At 39.9% G+C, this 19,626-nt stretch overlaps 1 protein-coding gene across 3 annotated transcripts; it reads right to left on the bottom strand.

The window, feature by feature from the left end:
* Nucleotides 1-771: 771 nt before the first annotated feature.
* On the bottom strand, nt 772-17,708 carry LOC148842194 (P-loop containing nucleoside triphosphate hydrolases superfamily protein). Of its 3 annotated transcripts, none has more exons than XM_088957500.1 (11): nt 17,260-17,708; nt 17,099-17,134; nt 15,916-16,333; nt 15,626-15,734; nt 15,437-15,518; nt 14,860-14,945; nt 3,171-3,274; nt 2,893-3,023; nt 2,701-2,794; nt 1,897-1,952; nt 772-1,041 (listed from the first exon to the last, which is right to left on the bottom strand). In XM_088957500.1, the coding sequence occupies exons 3-11, from the start codon at nt 15,958-15,960 to the stop codon at nt 942-944; spliced, it is 807 nt and encodes a 268-aa protein (XP_088813626.1). In that variant the 5' UTR covers nt 15,961-16,333; nt 17,099-17,134; nt 17,260-17,708; the 3' UTR covers nt 772-941. The 3 variants fall into 3 exon arrangements, with proteins under 3 accessions (XP_088813626.1, XP_088813627.1, XP_088813628.1); XM_088957501.1 differs by having other exon boundaries at nt 15,916-16,328; nt 17,260-17,464; XM_088957502.1 differs by lacking the exons at nt 17,099-17,134; nt 17,260-17,708 and adding an exon at nt 16,926-17,007 and having other exon boundaries at nt 15,916-16,328.
* Nucleotides 17,709-19,626: the final 1,918 nt, after the last annotated feature.

The raw sequence follows: 19,626 nt of genomic DNA, 5'->3' as shown, positions 1-19,626 counted from the left end.
TTTTTTTTCTTTTTTTTTTGTATGCACATGGTAATACATTTGTTTTATCAAAAATCTACCATACCCGTTTTAGAATTTTAATGATTTATTTATTTTTTGTAATTAAATGAGAACTTTGATAGGAGGCTGACTATATTAGTCGTTTTAGAACTTTGAAAGGAAGCTAATTATCTTAGGTCATGTTCCATTGGTGGGTCCATATATTCATTTCTAAAAATAAGGCCCCAGTTTTATTGAAAGTGAAGGCATGATCCAATTTGTTTTTAAGTTTTGCACATGAACCATACGAGTTTTGTAGCTGAAATAGTCAATTTTTTAGTATTTAAAAAGAGGACCCATTTCCGACGGAGCTAAACTGCTCGAGTTTTTTCCTAAATTCCCAACAACCCATGCATATAATCCAATGCAAAACGTGGTGTACCATTTCACGTTAATTATACCCAATTAAATGTTTTTTTAAATACGATAAAGTCAAACTGCCTACAGCGTTTACAAAGGGGAAAAAAAGAAGCATGTCCTCTGTACTCAATAGAAGCGCATTGCTCTGATTTTAATTGTGGGACTGCACAGAAAATGTCACAAAAACTGATGTGATTTTGAAACCATAATTTGTTATTTATAGCTTAGTTTGGGAAGAGTGCAAATACAAATGTGTACAGTACAAATACAAGGTTTAGAAATATCGTTTATAAGGTTTTACACTCTACATATTTGTATTTGTAGTCTTTCCAAATGGAGCCTATGCAAAAATCTCCACCTATTCTCCAGTAATTGCCAAGCAAAATAAGTAATTGTACTACTATATTACTATGATAAGGTTTAAACAAAAGGAAACAAGTATTTTGTTTCTCAAAAACCAACTCTTCGTATACCATGCTGCCACAGTACTTACAATGCCAATTAAGGTTTTCAAGCAATAAAGGGCCCCCTATAACTGTAATTTAATCATCTTCATCCTCCGGATCATAATCCTTAACTTTGACATCCGCATCTTCTCCATACTGAATGCAGTTGTCAATCTGGGACAATACATACTGTATACTGTATGGTTACAAAGATAAACATTAGCACAACTCAACAAGGTGCTCTTCTGAAACAATTATAACAAACAAGTGGTATAAATAAAGTCCACTGATAACTATATGTTTGTAACAATACAAATGAGTTACCCTTTTTTCCTTTTCTTTTTATTTGTACCATATGCAAGTGCATCATATACCATTTATCTGGAATATATCAAGTAAGCTCCTCATCTGTCATTTTGTGTGATCCAGATATGAGTGTATGATGCACTTGTACCCAATTCAAGAACAATATCATTACTCTTAAAAACACATCAAAGAGAGAGTTCTTAATGGGGTAATTCACATGATGATCCTACCAAAATATAATAAGTCAAACTGAACCAATTGTTGACAACTTTAAAGACTAATGCAACTCTTCTTTTCATCCCTATTTTCTCCCTTGCAAGGCCCAGAAACCCAAGAAGTCAAAAACAAGAAAATAATGTACTCTTTAGGTTGTTCCAACTACTCTTAGAAGATGTCACCCCAATTTCAATAGTTCAAAATGGTGATAGCCCCCCCCCACCCCCACCAAAGATGGTGACCATAATTATCTTTCAATACTACTATAAGAAGGAAAAGAATAAAGAAACTACCACAAAATTTGAGAACAAGTAAAAATAAAGGGCCCAAAAAGGATGTCATGGTCTCATTTTACCATTATTTGGCTCAACTAAAATCAAGCTAACAAGCATGATAACACAAGATTAAAGTCAAGATGCAGGACGTTAGGCCAATATCTAGTCCACCCTCCCAACATCCTTTTTAGAACAGTCCAGTTTTGGGTAAATAACCTCTCCAAACAGACACAGGTAGACAGATAAGAAAGTACCTGCTCTCCTTTCTCAAGTCAAGAGGCAAGAAGCTGACCATGCTATATTCGTCCACCTAATAAAGTGCAACATAAAAGTAAAAAATAATTAGGCATCAATCTAAATAAATAGACGCTTTACCAAAAAAATCTAAACAAGTAGGCACATGCACCATACATAGAAAACTTGATAGTGATATCTAACTCAGCCTTGTGATGGGAACCCTACTTTATTTACAGGATGTAGAACACAATCTTAACATAAGCCGTGAGGCATCCGAAGTTGCAATCTCAAACATGGGCCTCATGGTTGAATGTCAGGGCATTTTCCCTTAGCCTGCCTAGAAGCTGGCCTCAAGGCATTCTAGAACACTCCGTAGGCACACCATGAAATCCTCCATGAGGAAGGGCAAATAAAGGCACCTAATTGAATAGCTTTCAGATACCATGCATAGTGGAAGAAAACCCCAATTTTATTACCAGTAAGGTTGAAAGAGACAGCACCTCGAACTTGCAAGAAAACCAGTAGTGTGCCTTGGTAAAAATCTAACCTTCTGTCTATGAATCTTCAGTGCAATGCTATTTTCTCTCAATTAAAACAAAAACTGTGATGAAAAAAGAAAAGATTCTATTGCGGATATTTTTAACATCTGAAGATTTTATAGTCTTACTACAAAGACAGAACATAGGATGATTGAATTTCTTCATAACTCACTAACTCAATCAAAGCTTTGTTTGATTTTTCCATAAACTCATTCCACAGATGCAGGAAAGAAAGAAATAGGATTAGATAAGAGAGGGGGTCATTGCCTTCAACTTTCTTACCAGTTCAATTAAAGCTTTATTGAGCTTTTCAAACTGGGGTGCCATGTACTGATTCAACTCTGATAACAAAACCCGTGGCTCTGGATTTAAATAGCTGCAAAAAGTAAACAATAAAAAGAATGATTAGAAGGGGAGAAATGTATATACAAGTTGATAGAGGAAATTGCAGTGGACATTTTAAAAATGGCTCACTCTTCAATATCCCTTTTGTTTGTCACAAGGTCCATTTTGGAGAGAATATTGACATGGGGTAATTCAAGTTGAACCATTGCAGAAAGAGATGCCATGCAACCACTTATAAATTTGGTTACATCTGTAATAAACTGACATAAAAAAAGAAAAAGAAAAAACAAGTTTTAGATCTATCAAGCATACAGTGCAGTAGCAGTCAAACTTTGAAGATTGAATAAGAATATAAACATTACCAGGTATAAAAATGACGAAACATCACCAAAGAAACTACTACAAACCTGTGAATCAAGCAAGTATACAGCACAGATATTGAAATTCTTGCGCTTCAAATGGTCCACAAAATTCCGAAGCACTGGGACATGAGAAAAGAGTTCTATCTGGCCTATACATTATTCAAATAAACAACCAAGAAAACGTATAGATTAGTGACACTTATTTCCTCTCTAAAGAGCACATCTTATTTACAAATATATGCATATAAACAAACCTTTTTGAACTTGTATTGTTTTGCTGTCCTTAATGGTATTTTTATCAGCAACAAACAGAATATTTTATTAATATCAAAGAGATGTATACATTTTTTTTGGAAAACGGTAAAGTACTTAATCATCTTAATGAAGAGAGATACAACAAGACACAGACCACTAGATCTGCCTGGGCACAATGCAAATTAAGCTCATCCAAGACTTGGAACGAAACAAAAAGGGTACATTCTGGTTCTTAAATTCCTCATTCACCAACGCCCAGGAGCAAAGCTTCCCCATGGCTCTCTGCACAATTTCATCCGGGCTTTTAAGTTTACCACAGAAGATTCTGTTATTCCTTTCAGTCCAAATGGACCAAAACACAGCTGTCGGGATGGAACTCCAAACAATCTTTCCTTTCTTGCTGAGACCCCTCAACTCTCCAACACATCAGCAGCTCCTTCACAGATTTTGGCATGGTCCAGCTAATCTCCAAAACCTTTAGAAAATGCCCCCAGATCAATGAAGATACCGGGCAGTGGATGCACAAGTGCTCTGTAGTTTCTGCACTCTTTCCACACTAGTCTTAGTCAGACATTTATCAAGGGCCAAAGTCCAGACCAGAAAATTGATCTTGGAGGGAATAGTTGGATTCCAAATCTGTCTAACAGGGAAGTTCTCATGACCTGAACCGCACAACTTCAGAAATAGGGATTTGACTGAAAAGCTACCATCTGCATTCCACTTCCAAACCCATTCATCCTCTGAGTTCGAATCAATCATCTGATTTTGGAGCAGCCCCAACAACTCTCCATACTCTTCCACCTCCTCGTCAAACAAATTTCTCCTACAAAGAGGAGTCCAAAAGATATAATCACCAGAAATGCTAAAATTTTCGGCAACTGAAGAATCTTCATTCACAGAAATTTGGAAAAGAAGGGGAAAAACATCAGCCAGTGGACCCGCTAAACACCAGGGATCCTTCCAAAATTTGATTCTATCCCCCTTACCAGCTTTAAATCTGATTCCATCCAGAAAGAATTGAGTGCTCTTCAAGATACCTGCCCAGAGGGATCTTCCCCCATTGAGATTAGGCTCCTTAGATCTCCAATCACCCCACTCCACACCATACTTGGATGCAATAAGGCTTCTCCACCATGCATTCCTCTCAGAAGCAAATCTCCATAACCACTTGCTAAGAAGGGCAGAATTAAATTTCTTCAGCTTTCTTATTCCCAACCCACCAGCTTCCTTAGGGAGACATACTTGATCCCACTTTACAATGTGTAGAGAACACTGATGTGGGCCCCACTGTGTTCGTAGGACAGCATGTGTAGTTATTTGTTTCAGTTATAGTAGTGTCACTTTGAGTCAGTTTGTTAATTCAGTTGTTATTTATTTCAGCTTTTATTTACTTTATTTATTATGTAAATACTAAGGGCAGATGTGTCCTTTCCATTGTGTACTAAACATAACCTATAAATAATAAGAAAGTGGCGGCAGCAGATCTGTTAGAATCTGTTCCTCCTTTCAACCACTTGTGTTCTCCAGTTTCTCTTCTATTCTCTCTTCTTTCTCTCACTTTTCTTCTATTTTGTAAACCTAAAACCTACTAGGATTCAAGACTGATTACAGTCTTGATCTTCTACTTGGTATCAGAGCCTATCTAGGGCTTCTCATGTGTGTCTAGTCCAGCCGACCACATGAGGACTAGCTAGGGCTGGAAGCTTTGAAGAAGTATTCGGTGGCTGAATCTTGGAGATTAACAGGAGAGGTTCACAACAGTTGAAGACTTGCCACGACTTGCAGAGAGTTGGTAATCAGGAAGAAGCAGCGAAGGTTAGGGTTCAGGTAACCCTAGAAGGCAGTAAACCGAAGTACATAAGTAAGTTTTCTATTGAGTTTCAGAGACTGCAATCAGTCGAGATATGTTGGACCTGTCTAGAAGGAGGGGCCGAACTGTGTTCAAGTTTGTTTCTAGGGTTTGACTTGCTGAACCCACCCCCCCTCCTCAGAGGTGATCAGTTTTAGGGTTTCATATTGCCCTACGACAAGTTCCACTTGTGCGAACTGCTTGGAGAGTGCAGCTGCGCACTTATTTCAGACCTACAGTTGAAACCCTAATTTTGCTCTCGCAGCAGTGGGCCCCACAGTAGTGATTTCAAAAAATAGCATCTCAGATTGACAGGCTGCCTGGTACTGTGCATGCCGATTGATTTCAGATCAGATTTGGGTTGTTTTCATATCAGATTTCGGATCAGATCAGATTTCATATCAGTTTTGTGTTGGTTTCATATCAGATTTCAGACCTGCTTGTTTTACTCTATTTTCTAGTATAGTGGCTCTAACAGTTTGTAGCCATTGATTCTTGATCAAAGATGGAGTTTAAGGGTCAGGGAGAAAGTAGTTTTGGAAACAACAGTTTTTGTGGTGTATCTGAAACCGGGTTTCAGATTACAACTACGAGATTTGATGGGTCAAATTACTTGGAGTGGGCTCAATCAGCCATGATGGCTATTGGAGGAAGGGAAAAACTGGGTTACCTCTTGGGAGATGTGAAAGAACCTTCCAAGGAGGACCCGACATACACCAAGTGGGTTCAAGAGAACTATTTGGTTATGGCATGGCTGTGTAATTCTACGCAGCCACATATCAGCCGAAATTTCTTGTGGGCAAAGACAGCCAAAGAGATATGGGATGTTGTGAAAGAAACCTATTCCCAACCCCTTAATATTGCCAGAGCCTATGAACTGAAGTGTGAAGTGAACAGCCTTAAATAAGGAGAGAAGCAAGTTTTTGTCTACTTCTCTACCTTGTAATCCTTGTGGCATGAGATTGACCATCTAGAGACCCTTGAGTGGAAGAGTCCCAAAGATGCACAGACTCACAGAAAGCAAGTCGAGACGAATAGGGTATTTGAGTTTCTGACTGGTTTGAATTCAGATTATGACATTGTGCGACAACAGATATTGACAAGAGATAGTGTGACCCTTTCTCAAGCATACTCTCTGGTGCATAGTGAAGAGACCAGGAGGAAAGTTATAATGCAGCCTCAGCCCTCTTTCCCAGCCTTGACAGCTATTAAAACTAAGCCAGGGAGTGACGCATGAAAGGGACCGGAAGAAGGAAGATAAACGGGATCTGGTATGTGAACATTGCAAGAAACCCAAGCACACAAAAGATACTTGTTGGAAGCTACATCCTCACTTGGTCCCAGCAAAACTAAGAAATAAGAAGGGCAATGCTCATGTGATCGTGAACACTGATTCAGCATCCTCATCAGGCACATCCCTGTTGTTCGGGCTGCCCTCATACAGTTGGAAAAGGAGGTTGGGAGTTCAGCTCAGCCATCTAAGTCACCATCAGCTCCTGCCACATCTGCATTTGCACATTCAGGTACTCGAGCCTCAGCTTACCACGCCTTAGCTCCAGGTAATACTGACCACTGTTGGGTAATAGATTCAGGTGCCTCTGACCATATGACTAGTTTGCCATCTTTGTTCACTTCTTATCACTTGTCCTCTGGCCGAGATAGAGTGCCCATTGTTGATGGCTCTCTTGTTCCCATTTCGGGCAAGGGGGACATCAAGCTATCGGATACTATCTCTTTATTTTCTGCCTTGCATGTTCCTAAGCTTGATACTAACCTGCTTTCAGTTAGTAGTATTACCAAACACATGAACTGTTCAGTAACATTTTTCCCTGACCGATGTGTTTTTCAGGATTTGGAGACAAGGAAGGTGATTGGGATTGGCCGTGAGACGAATGGGATCTATCTGCTTGGAGAGAGTTCTCGTCGGGAGGAGTCAGTGGATAAGAAGTCTTTTGTTTCCCAGTCTGTGAGTTCGGTTATGCTTTGGCATAACCGATTAGGTCATTTGTCTTTTAAGTCTTTGAAAAGTCTGTTTCCTGCTTTATTTGAGTCTGTTGAGTTATCAAAGTTGAGGTGTGAGAGTTGTGAAGTTTGCCAAACATTGTAGAACCTCTTAGTCTTTAAGTAATAAAAGGAGTAATTCCTCTTTTGATATTGTGCATACCGATGTTTGGGGGCCATATCATATCTCTTTGATAGGGGTACAAATATTTGCTACTATTTGTTGATGACCATACCCGTTTTTCTTGGGTCTATCTTATGCGTTCTCGGGATCAGGTTCCTGCTCTGACCCAAAACTTCCATCAAATGGTTCTCACTCAGTTTGGGACCAAAATCAAAGTCCTTAGATCTGATAATGCAAAGGAATACTTTGCTCAGCCATTGACCTCCTACCTTCTTAGCCATGGAGTTATTCACCAAAGCACTTGCCCTTATACACCACAGCAGAACGGCGTTGCTGAAAGGAAGAATAGGCATATCTCGGAGGTGGCTAGAAGCCTTATGTTTACCTCCAATGTACCTATTCGCTTCTGGGGTGATGCTATCCTCACGGCAGTTTATCTCATTAATCGAGTTCCTTCCCGGGTTCTTGATATGAGAACCCCCTTTTCCCTTCTATACCCAGACGAGGAGTTGTTCATTGTCCCCCTTAAAACCTTTGGTTGTACCTATTTCGTTCAGCTTCTCGGGCCTCATCATTCCAAGTTTGAACCTAAGGCTTCCAAATGCATTTTCCTTGGTTATGCACAAACTCAAAAGGGTTATTGCTGCTATGATCCGGTTTCAGGGAAACGGTTTGTCTCCATGGATGTCACCTTCTTTGAGGAGACACCCTATTATCCTAGGGTTTCTCCTCAGGGGGAGAGCAGTGAGAGTGGAAGTGGGGCTGGTAGTAGTGGGGTTGTTTTGAGTGGGGTTGTTCCTTTACCTATTCCACTGGATGATGAAGGTTGTAGTAGTGAGAGTGGTCAGAGGGAGCCGGAGTTGAGAGTCTATCACAGGCGATGCAGGCAGGTTGATTCTAGTCATTGGCAGTCTCGGCCAGCTCCAGTTCCTTCTGCGGCTCCAGATCCAGATGAGATACCTCTCACTGTTGCCACTTCCTCTCTTGTGGATGACCTTGATCTCCTTATTGCCATTCGCAAAGGGAAACGACATTGCACCACTTCTACAGCTCACAGCATCTCACAGTTCTTATCCTATGATCGTCTGTCTCCATCTTACCAGTCCTATCTCACTTCCATTGTCGATGTCCCTATTCCAAGAACAGTGCAAGAAGCCTTATCAATTCCAGAATGGAAAGATGCAATGCAAGTCGAAAAGGATGCGCTGTTGAAGAATAATACTTGGGCACTGGTTGACCCACCAAAAGGAAAGAAACCGGTGAGATGCAGATGGGTGTTCACTGTGAAGCATAATGCTGATGGCTCTATTGAAAGGTACAAAGCCCGGCTGGTTGCAAAGGGGTTCATTCAGACTTATGGTATAGACTACTTGGAGACCTTTGCCCCAGTAGCCAAGATGACCACTATCTGAGTTCTATTATCCCTTGCAGCAAATCATTCTTGGCCCCTGTTTTAGATGGATGTTAAAAATGCCTTTCTAAATGGAGACTTACAGGAAGAAGTTTACATGCAGTTGCCTCCTGGATTCTATGATACAGAGACAGGTAAGAAGGTTTGCCGACTAAACAAGGCATTGTATGGTTTGAACCAGTCACCTAGAACCTGGTTTGATAGGTTCAGATTAGCCCTTGGAAAGTTTGATTATGTATAGGCCCAGTCAAATCATACACTATTCATCAAGAGGGTGGAGTCCTCTCTGACACTACTTGTAGTATATGTTGATGATATTGTGGTGATAGGAAATGACAATCATGAGATTGAGTCCCTCAAACAGCTCCTTCATCAAGAGTTTGAGGTGAAAGATCTTGGTGCACTACGGTACTTTTTGAGTATTGAGGTTGCTAGATCCAAGCAGGGGATTTTTATCTCTCAGAGAAAATATGTTCTAGATCTGTTGGCGGAAACTGAAAAGTTTGGGGTTAAGCCGGCTGATACACCCATCGAACAAAATCACAAGATTAGTGTAGAGGGCAGGGAGCCTCTTGAAGACAAAGTTATGTTCCAACGGTTGGTTGGAAAGCTCCTATATCTCTGCCTCACTCGGCTGGATATCAGCTATGCAATTAGTGTTGTTAGCCAGTACATGCACTCCCCTAGAACTTCTCATCTTCTTGCAGCAGAGAGAATATTAGCATACTTGAAGAGATGCCCGGGTAGAGGTATACTGCTCAAGAACAATAATCACATGAGGGTGGAAGTCTATACAAATGTCGATTGGGCTTGGAGTGTTGATGACAGAAGGTCTACCTCTGGATATTGTGCCCTTGTGGGGGGTAACCTTGTCTCTTGAAGAAGTAAGAAGCAGAGTGTTGTTTCCCGCTCCAGTATTGAAGCGGAATACAGGTCAACAGCTAATGGAGTGGCTGAAATCTTATGGCTGAGGTCACTACTGGAAGAGTTGGGTATTGACTATGAAAAGCCCTTAATGTTGTATTGTGATAATCAGGCAGCTATTAATATATCCCAAAACCTAGTGCAGCATGACAGAACTAAACATATCGAAGTTGATCGGCATTTTGTGCGAGAAAGGAACACATCACAAGAAGTGTGTCTTCCGTACATCACATCTAATATGCAGCTCGCGGATATCCTCACCAAGGTTGTACCAAGGAAGAAGTTAGAGACAGACCTATGCAAGTTGGGAATGATAGATATCTACTCCCAACTTGAGGGGGAGTGTAGAGAACACTGGTGTGGGCCCCACTGCAGTGGTCCCCACTGTGTTCGTAGGACAGCATGTGTAGTTATTTGTTTCAGTTATAGTAGTGTCAGTTTGTTAATTCAGTTATTTATTTCAGCATTTATTTACTTTATTTATTATGTAAGTACTAAGGACAGATGTGTCCTTTCCATTGTGTACTAAACATTATCTATAAATAATAAGAAAGTGGCGGCGGCAGATCTGTTAGAATCTGTTCCTCCTTTCAACCACTTGTGTTCTCCTGTTTCTCTTCTATTCTCTCTTCCTTCTCTCACTTTTCTTCTATTTTGTAAACCTAAAACCTATTAGGATTCAAGACTGATTACAGTCTTGATCTTCTACTGTTACAACACTTTCTTCTAACCCTCCAATAAAACACGACATGCTATCAACCAAATCTCAAGGTTTTGATGTGTTTACATAGTCACAACACTTGCGATCCTCTAATAAAACACTGACATGCTATTACAAAAAAAAAAAAAAAAAAAACAAATTATCTAGTGAATGCATCCTACTATTGCTACCCGAAATGACACACTAGAAACCCACCAGCATATGAAAAAATAAAGATTGCCTCTAGGGTCTACTGCCATACTACATAGTGGGGCTCACATCAGTGTTCTCTACACAATGAGACTCTTCTTTTCATCCCCCCAACCCCTCCACAAGAAATCCCTTTGGAGTTGCTCCAATCTATTTGCAATTTTGTTTGGGATGGGGAAAAGAAACAGGAAATAAGTAGGCAGGTTGGAGAGAGTACTCTTAATCAAGGTAACCCTACCCCCAAACGATAGATATTTTACCTTCCACGAGGCCAGTTTCTTCTCCATTCTCTCAATAATTGAGCACCAAACTGAAGACGAAGAAAATTTAGCCCCGAGAGGCAGTCCTAAATATTTAACCGCGAGGGAATCAATTTGACAAGCCATCACATTTGCACATTCTTCCAAGTTTGAAACATGGCCCACTGGAATGATCTAGCTTTTATTCAAATTAACTTTAAGACCAGACACCACTTCAAACCAACTCAGAATCCCAAGCACTAATTCCAATGGAGGCACAGAGGCATCAAAAACATAAGGTATCATCTGCAAATTGCAGGATATTTACCCTTTCCTTTCCATGGGAGATTGCAAACCCATTCCATAAACCAAATTCTGCAGCCTTTTTACTAAAAAGAGTGTGAGTTTCCATGACACAGATGAACAACAAAGGGGACAAAGGATCTCCCTGCCTCAAACCCCTGGAGCTACCAAAGAAACCCGTGGATTGACCATTAATTAGGATTGAGAATTTTGGTGTCTTAATACAAACTCTGATCCAATTTCTCCATTTCTATCCAAAGTTCATTATGTCCAACACATGATCCAGACAATTCCAGTTGATGAAGTCATATGCTTTCTCAATATCAAGTTTACAAATCACACCCGGAATTCCCTCTCTTCTTCTAGAATCAATTAGTTCATTAGCAATTAGAATTGAGACCACCATCTGCCTCCCAGGAACAAATGCACTTTGTTATTGGAGATTACACTACCTAACACTCCTTTCATTCTTTCTGCCAAGACTTTAGCCAAGATTTTGTAAAAACTGTGCAGAAGACCAATTGGCCTAAAATCCTTAATATTTACAGCCCCTTCAATTTTTGGAATGAGAGTGATAAATGTGGCATTCAAGCTTCTTTGCAACGAGGCATTTGAATGAAATGCCTGGAACACTTTCATCAAATCTTCTTTCACAAAATTCCAGCACCTTAGGTAGAAAAGGTTTGCTTGTGAGAACATCTGGCCCAAGTAATTTATCTCCTTCTAAATTCTTAATTGTTGCACAAACTTCCTCTTCAGAAAAAGGTGTCTCAAGCCAAGCTTTTTGAACTTCATCCAGCTGCCTAAATGGGAGGTATGTAGGGAAGGGTCTAAACCTCCAACTCTCCTTATAGAGCTTCTTATAAAAAGAAGTTGCAAATGATTTAATCTCTGCCCATTAGTCCCCGCTCTTATCTTCCCACACCACCTTGCTAATAGAAGAAATTCTAGCACGGACATTTGCCATTTTGTGAAAGAAATGTGTGTTTTTGTCACCCTCCTTTAACCAAGTGATTTTAGCTCTTTGTCTCCACTTAATTTCCTCCTTCACAACCAATTCATCAAAACTGTTTTTTGCTTGGGATCTTTTCAGCCTCAACTCATCAGAAATTGGACCCATCTCTTTAGCTCTATCAATCTCTTCAACGATACCCAATAGAGCTTTCTTTTCAATGCCCAAATTTAACTTTTTCTCCAAATTCCAGATCTTTTTACCTTTTAATAGCACCCAGTTTTTTGCCAAAATAAAGGAACTTGATCCCTCCACCTGAATATCATTCCATACAGAATTCATTAAAGGAATCAGCTTTTCATCCTCATGCCAAGCATTTTCAAATTTGAAAGGAGCTCTAATTTTCTCACGGTGACCACATATTAGTTGGATAGGACAGTGGTCGGAAACAGGTCTGGGAAGAGTAATCTGTCTAAAATCAGGAAAGATATCCCAGTTTGAAGAAACCAAGAATCTGTCCAACCACACAAGGATTTTCTTGATTATTGGTCCGGGTGAATTTGTTACTTTGAATAGGTATATCCATAAGTTCCATGTTATTTATAAAGTCTGCAAACAGCCTCATCTGCCTCGTTCTTCCACTCCTTGTGTTCTTCTCTTCCACCAAAAGAGTTACATTAAAGTCACAACCAATGACCCAAGGATGGTCCAAAGAACCTCTCATAGACTTAAATTGGTGTATAGCCTCAGCTAGCCACTTCTAAAATTACAACTTAATGGACCACCCTTGATTTACCAACCCCCAAAATAAATTGTCCCTTGTAGCCCCCTTTTAGCCAAGTCATCTTTTATATTGTTTGCAGCCCTAGCCAAACCAAAACATATTTTTGGTAAATAAATAAAAAGGAGAAAAGGAAAAACAAAATATCTTAGTGGTGTTTTTGCATCTTTTTTGTATGAGGTGCCATCTCATCTCTTCAAGGATATTTTGTAATCTTTCTTAAGATCAATAAAGCTTTTTCTTTATGTCACCTTTAAAAACAATCATAGTTATACAAATGAGAATAGAATATAAGTTGGTTCAACGGTCGGAACAGAGATAATTGCTCTTCAGAAGCTGAAAAAAGATAAAGGTTTTTAAGGTGAGAAAATGCGCTAGAGAACCTAGCAATAACTGGAGTAGGAAGTCCCAAGGTCATGGAGCAGTGCAATTTATGTTGAAACTTAAAGGACAGAGTACAAAACCTTTTCTTGGGATTAGGGAGGGACAAAATAAAACAAAAAAGAAATACAAGAATAAGCAGAAGAGTTGTGGGAAGTTAATGAGAAGAACCTTCCAGTGTTCAAAGAATGGAGAACAACCTACAGCTATTTACCACTCCATCTTGGATTTTCAGGGCAACCAGACTTTTTGGCAGAATTTAAATATGACCACCTTATGCCTGGTGTAGGTACATAGTGCTCGCTCAGTCTCTTAGAGCACAGAAAACACTAGATTGATGCCACATGGACGCTTGCGATCAGCCTACAGCTCATCTTTCCCCTACGATGAACTTATAGTACATCACAGGTCTGCGATGAACCCGCGGTCCACCACACGCTTGCGATGAACCTACACTTAACACAAGCCCAAAACCGACTCGAGTTGAACCTGCGATGAGGTTTTACACGCGTTTGGCCTCAAATCATTAAGGGATCCCGATTCGTTAAGAACCGGGCTTGGATATTAGTTGTGCGTGTAATTTCGAAGTGACAAGCGTGACAAAGCACCACGTAGGTCTAATAAGACGTTGTCCGCCAAGCAGTGACGTCATTGGCGCCACATCGATTAAGTGAGGCGCATGGGTTATGAGGATCTTCGAGTGAAAGGAAAGTCAATCCTCAAAGAGATCCCCATTTGAACAGGTGGCGAAACCCTAGCAATGCTCCTTAAATCCAATATTCCCTTTCCTAGTAGAAAACAAACACCTTTAGCTCCTTCCTTTCAAGATCTCCCCCATAAATAGAGATCCTTCTCATAACGAAATTCATCCATTCACCCACTGATTAGCCCTGTCATTAGATCCCCTACTCGAATGTCTCATCACTTCCCTTTGCCCTAATCTCCCGGTTGGTTCCTGATTCTTGTTCCTCCTATGTCCTTCAAGGAGACCACCCCCCTAGCCTAACCACCACCTTATTTACACCTAACAGGAATACCATTCTAAATATCTATTGAACCAAGATAGGCCAAACTTGTTAAGCTCATCCCAGGCCTACAATGGATTTAGGCCTAACTTTGTCGTGAGTGGTAAGCCCAAGCTGCATTAGAAGGATACTTCAAATAGGTCCTAGGTTCATATCATCCATGTTGTGTCCTTGCCATATCCATGGAACATGGGGCCCAACTTGACTATGACCAAGCCCAATGACAGCCCTGAGTATTTATTTTATCATTAAATATCTATCATTAGCACCCACAGATAGATTGCTTCTAACCCCAAAATGTGACAAATATCATGATGTTGATTATGGTAGCTAAATGACAAAAAAAAACATATCATGAATGATAATACAAAAAAAAACATAAAGAACAAAAATTGTAAATACATACCTAGTTATCTAACGAACAATTATAGATAAGCAATAAAATAGATCAGACAATAAAGATAATAATAATAACAATGATAACAGCAACAATAATACTAACATAAAAGAACTCTATTATCACAGACAGCCTTCTATCGCATGTTAAAATGAATAACCAAACCACATTAACTACAATACCTGGGCAGTCAAAAACTAGATAATCATCATCTAGGTAATTCTCCAATTCATCCGCCAACCAGTCATCCAAGCTTTCTTCAAGATGTCTTGAAATAGTTGTTTAAGGCAAATCAAATTGAACCCATGGACTCCAATTAACCAATAAATATTACCTATCAAAGACTATATGATGGGATAGAGTATTTCAAGAAGAGGATTTTTTTTATGGGTAACTATATGCTTCATTTTTAATAAAGAATCAAAGAATGAATATATACAATATGTCCAGCATCACTTTTGCAAGTGGTGTCTGTAACTCTACCCAAAATTATACTTTAAGAGGATCATTTTCATCCTGCCCTGATGTGAATGCAAGAACTAAGAAATAGTGACCGTCAATAACACATTTTGGGAATGTAAGCACTAGGGCTGACCAAGAACATCTCATGAATGATGTGTAGATTACAATAAAGTTACTTCCATTCTAAAATCAAGTAGCAAAAGCCTTCATAAAGATTAAGAAGAAAATGAAAAAGCAAAAACACTGAACCATGAAAAAGGAAAAGGAACAAAAAAAAGGACACACAAGGTAGGATACTCCATACAATAAATGAGGCCACCATTCGGACCCAATCCAAGCTCCTCCATAACATCATCCAAAGAAATGAGTTCCCTAACATCTGCAAGCACATGAGATTTTAGCTCTTTGAAATTAGAGAAAGGATGAAGTAGCAGCAAAAAAATAAAAATAAAAGCTCTGGTAACAAACTATTGAGATTCTAGCTACCCATGGCCACAGGATAGTCAAAACTTTCTGCTGCAGGATCTAGGTTCACAATATGGATAGTGCGCCCAATGGTTTCGCAGTGTTGATACAAACTAGAACAGTAAGTTGACTGGTTGAAAATGAAACAGAACACCAGAAGAAATAAATTTAAGTCAGAATGCAAAAATGGCCTAAAGAATATGAATAAGAAATGGCAAGAAGAAATGGATTTTAAATCTATAAACTGAAGTGTAAAAACAATTAGTGGCAAAATAATAACATAACTCCAGATTTTTAAATAAGCTAATCACCTTTCCGCTGCCTGCAGGACCAATAACTAATTGTGCATAACCCATTATAAAAAGGGGGTTTTACTGTTCAGTCCACCTCCACAAATCTTAGCTCCACCGTACAATTGGGGCAGGTGCCAGCTCAGAATTGATGTCAATACACAGGCGGGTATTGGTGTTTAGGTGGAGGTGTTTGAAAGTTTAAATTGTTGTAGGTCTGCAGTGGAATTCAGAATTCTGGGGTGGAGTGCAGTCTGCTTATCCCTTACAGAAATCCAAACTGCTTTATCAATTCAAAACAGTGTGCGGACAAAATTGAAGATCCGAAATGACCCAATAACTGCTAAAGTAGCATATGCAGTACACCAAACAGTAAGCTCAGAAAAGCAGAGTAGGCCATATGCAGTGGTAAGATTCAAATGCAATAACCATGCCTGAACTGCACATTGAAAAATTAAGTTATTTTAAACACACAAATTCGGAACAACATCCAATCACATCGGTTATATAAACTTAAGCAGGAAAAAAAAATAAGTTAGATTTGGGAATAATGTAAACATGCTTATAACACTAAATTGTCTTTCATATGGCTAAGTAGGAACCATGTAGCCGACCCCATATGGTCATGACAGCACTTAGATGACGAATAAGGATCCAAGAAATCTATGCATAGGTGGATTAGTTCTACTTGGCCCAATATCCAAATAAGAAGCATGACGTGTAGTCTCGAATCATACTCAAGTCAGAACAGAGTGTAGAGTAATCAAGAAGCAAAATGTCAAGATAAAAAAGCAGTGAGATGATGATGTTGAAAAGAATGAGTGATAAGACTAAAAAGGATAGTGTTGGAACAAGCTCATTTGAGAGAACAGATAGACGGCTCCATGTGTTGTTCATTTTCAAATGAATCAACTTTAACTTAGCTTTAAACTTCAAATCAGCATTCATGCGACCAAACGGTTCATATCAGATTGCAACAAAACGGATAGGCAATAATACTGTGTATACGTAAATGTTTACGAGAAACTGACCAGGGCTCGTTACCAAGTCGAAGTTCCATTTTTTAAACAGGGCAAATTGGCTTGGCAAGCTGAACAAACAGGGCAAAACAACAAAATCTACCAAAACAGACACCTCTAATCTTCAATGGAAGAAAAAACCCTAAAGAAGTAAAGAGATTAAAGGTGGGTGAGGTCGGATGTACCTCGACTGTGTTTGTCTCCCTTCACCAACTAATGCCCTAAAATGGCAAAAAACACAGATCAAAAGTGAAGAAGAAGAAGAAGAAGAGGAGGAGGAGGAGGAGGAAGAAGAAGAAGAATAAACAAATCTCAGAGAGAGAGAGAAAGAGGTGATCGATCTTACCTGCTCTTCGTGCTGTGCAGAGAGAGAGAGAGAGAGAGAGAGAGAGAGAGGGACGAGAGTGCTGCGCAGCGAGAGGGAGGGTCCGGAGGGAGATGGGGAGATAGAATCGACTGTCGAAGGAAAATATGAAATGAACAGGCAGGTACGAATGTTGGGGACGGGATTGGCTGCGTACATAGCGCGCCCCACAACCCATTACCTCCGTACATTGGGAACTCGGAGGGAACAGTTCAAATCAGCCCCACACAAGAGGGATGTGCGGTGGTATGTTGTGGGGTTTGATTTGATCTCTAGTGGGAATGGTTGTGGGGCGCGATGGGTGGGCAGCCGATCCGATCACTTTGGTAGAAGCACGTTTGCTGTAAGTAACATACGTTTTTTTGCCTATTCATTTCGAAGAGAATGTCCGTGACTCCCGTGGCAATAAATTTTGGGGGGAAATTCCGCTTAGAATCATGAATTTTGGGGGTAGTGTCAAATTAATACTTTAATTTTTAAACATGTAACTGTAGTAGTTGAATTTAAAAAAAATGTTAAGTTGGTGTCTCACGTTAATCGACCATCAGCAATGTCAAGATGTCAAAACTATCCTAAATAAGATACTATTTATTGTCTTCTATCTTAATATTAAACTAGTTATCTATAAAGAAAAAGAGAAAAAAAAAACATGAAATATGATAAATGAAAACAATAACTAAAAGCAAAAGAAATAACTAACAATAATGTGTTTCAGATTTAAAGGTTAAAGACAATGACTTCATTAGTTTAGAACCTCAAACAACTCAACCCATTTCAATCTCAATGTAAAAGACAATGACAATGTCTTTTTCTGAAGGGTATTTTTGGCAATTTCAACAAACAATTGAAGAACGGTTAATGGTAGATACCAACTTGACACTTTTTGAAAGTTTAGGTATTACAGTGACACGCTTGAAAGTTCGGGTACTAAAGTGACACTACCCCCAAAGTTTATAATACTAAAGTGGAATTTTCTCAATTTTAAGAATGCACATGAATCCGAATTGGATTCTAATGTACATGAATCTAAGTTTGATTCAACAATGAAATTCTCTCATCCGAATTTGACCCAAAATCCGAGGATGTGGAAGTAAGTTTTGAATTTGGGTTCTGATGAGGGTGGATTTGGCCCTACAATGAAATTATGACACCTGGCACCTCATGCCAACTAAGTGCAGCATCTTGTCAATTAGACAGCTCGAGCTAGCTACAGTCAGCTCGTCACCTACAGGCAGCTTGCCACTTATAGGCAACTTGCCACTTACAGGCAGCTCACCACTTACAGACAGCTCACCGCTAATATGCAGTTTGCCACTTACAGGCAGCTCGTTACCTACGGGCAGCTCGCCACTTATAGACAACTCGCCACTTATAGGCAGCTCGCCATAAGCAACTAGTCACTCCACAGACAGCCTGTCGTCTTACAAATAGCTCACCTCCTAGTACGCCTCAAAGACTTGCCTCAAGAAAAAGCATCTCGACATATTAGCAGTAGCACAGTACCAGGTAGCTCGGTGTATCGCCTGACAATCGTACCTTCTAGATCTGGAGACTGCTCCCACGACTCTGGCCAGGCAACATCTATGCCTATCGGTCCCTAACAAGCATCCCCTGTTTAGTAGGGCCATACCATGCAACGGTTACCTGCGCCCACCAGCTCAGCCCTGGCAAATAATGGTTGTGTCAAAGAATCAAAGGCGGTTACACCATATCTGTCAGGACACTGCTATATAAGAACTCCGACCACCAAGAGGGGAGAGGGAGAGGAAAAATGGAGGTAACCCCTACTCTCTAGCTCTCTCATTTCTCTAATATCATCTTCAAGCTCTCTACTGTCAGAGTGCTAACTTAGCCATCGGAGTGGCCCCGTCGGGTAAACACATCTGGGTCATCTGATTCAGTTCTCACAGTTTCCTCGGCTCCCGCCGTTTACAAAGAGGAAAATATCATCTCATGCAAAGGACAGTCGGGTTGCACTACACTAGGGAGCTCGCCACCAAGGCAGCGCACTCAGCAGCTCATCAAGGTGGCTCACTACCAGGGAGCTCGCCAAGTAACTCACCATCAGGGAGTTTGCCACCAAATAGCTCACCACCATGTAGTTCGCCACCAGGGAACTCCCTCATCCTCTGAGTCACAGGCCACTTTGGAGCAGGTCAAATGACGATGTACTTAGCCAAAAAATTGGTACATCACGAAAAAATTGATATGTGACCAGAAACGGTTACATCGGATTCTATCTAATGGATTGGGTTTCTGATTATCATTCGAGTTCAATAGAATGTAACAAAAGAAAATTTAACTTGGAAATAAATAAAATCATAACATAAGAACCGTAACTAAACGCTT

Source organism: Nelumbo lutea, chromosome 8 (genome assembly GCF_056320005.1).
Source record: "Nelumbo lutea isolate HS-2025 chromosome 8, American lotus-T2T, whole genome shotgun sequence".
Classification (NCBI taxonomy): domain Eukaryota; kingdom Viridiplantae; phylum Streptophyta; class Magnoliopsida; order Proteales; family Nelumbonaceae; genus Nelumbo; species Nelumbo lutea.
The sequence above is the reverse complement of the archived record's forward strand: the minus strand, read 5'-3'. Positions and strand labels throughout refer to the sequence as shown.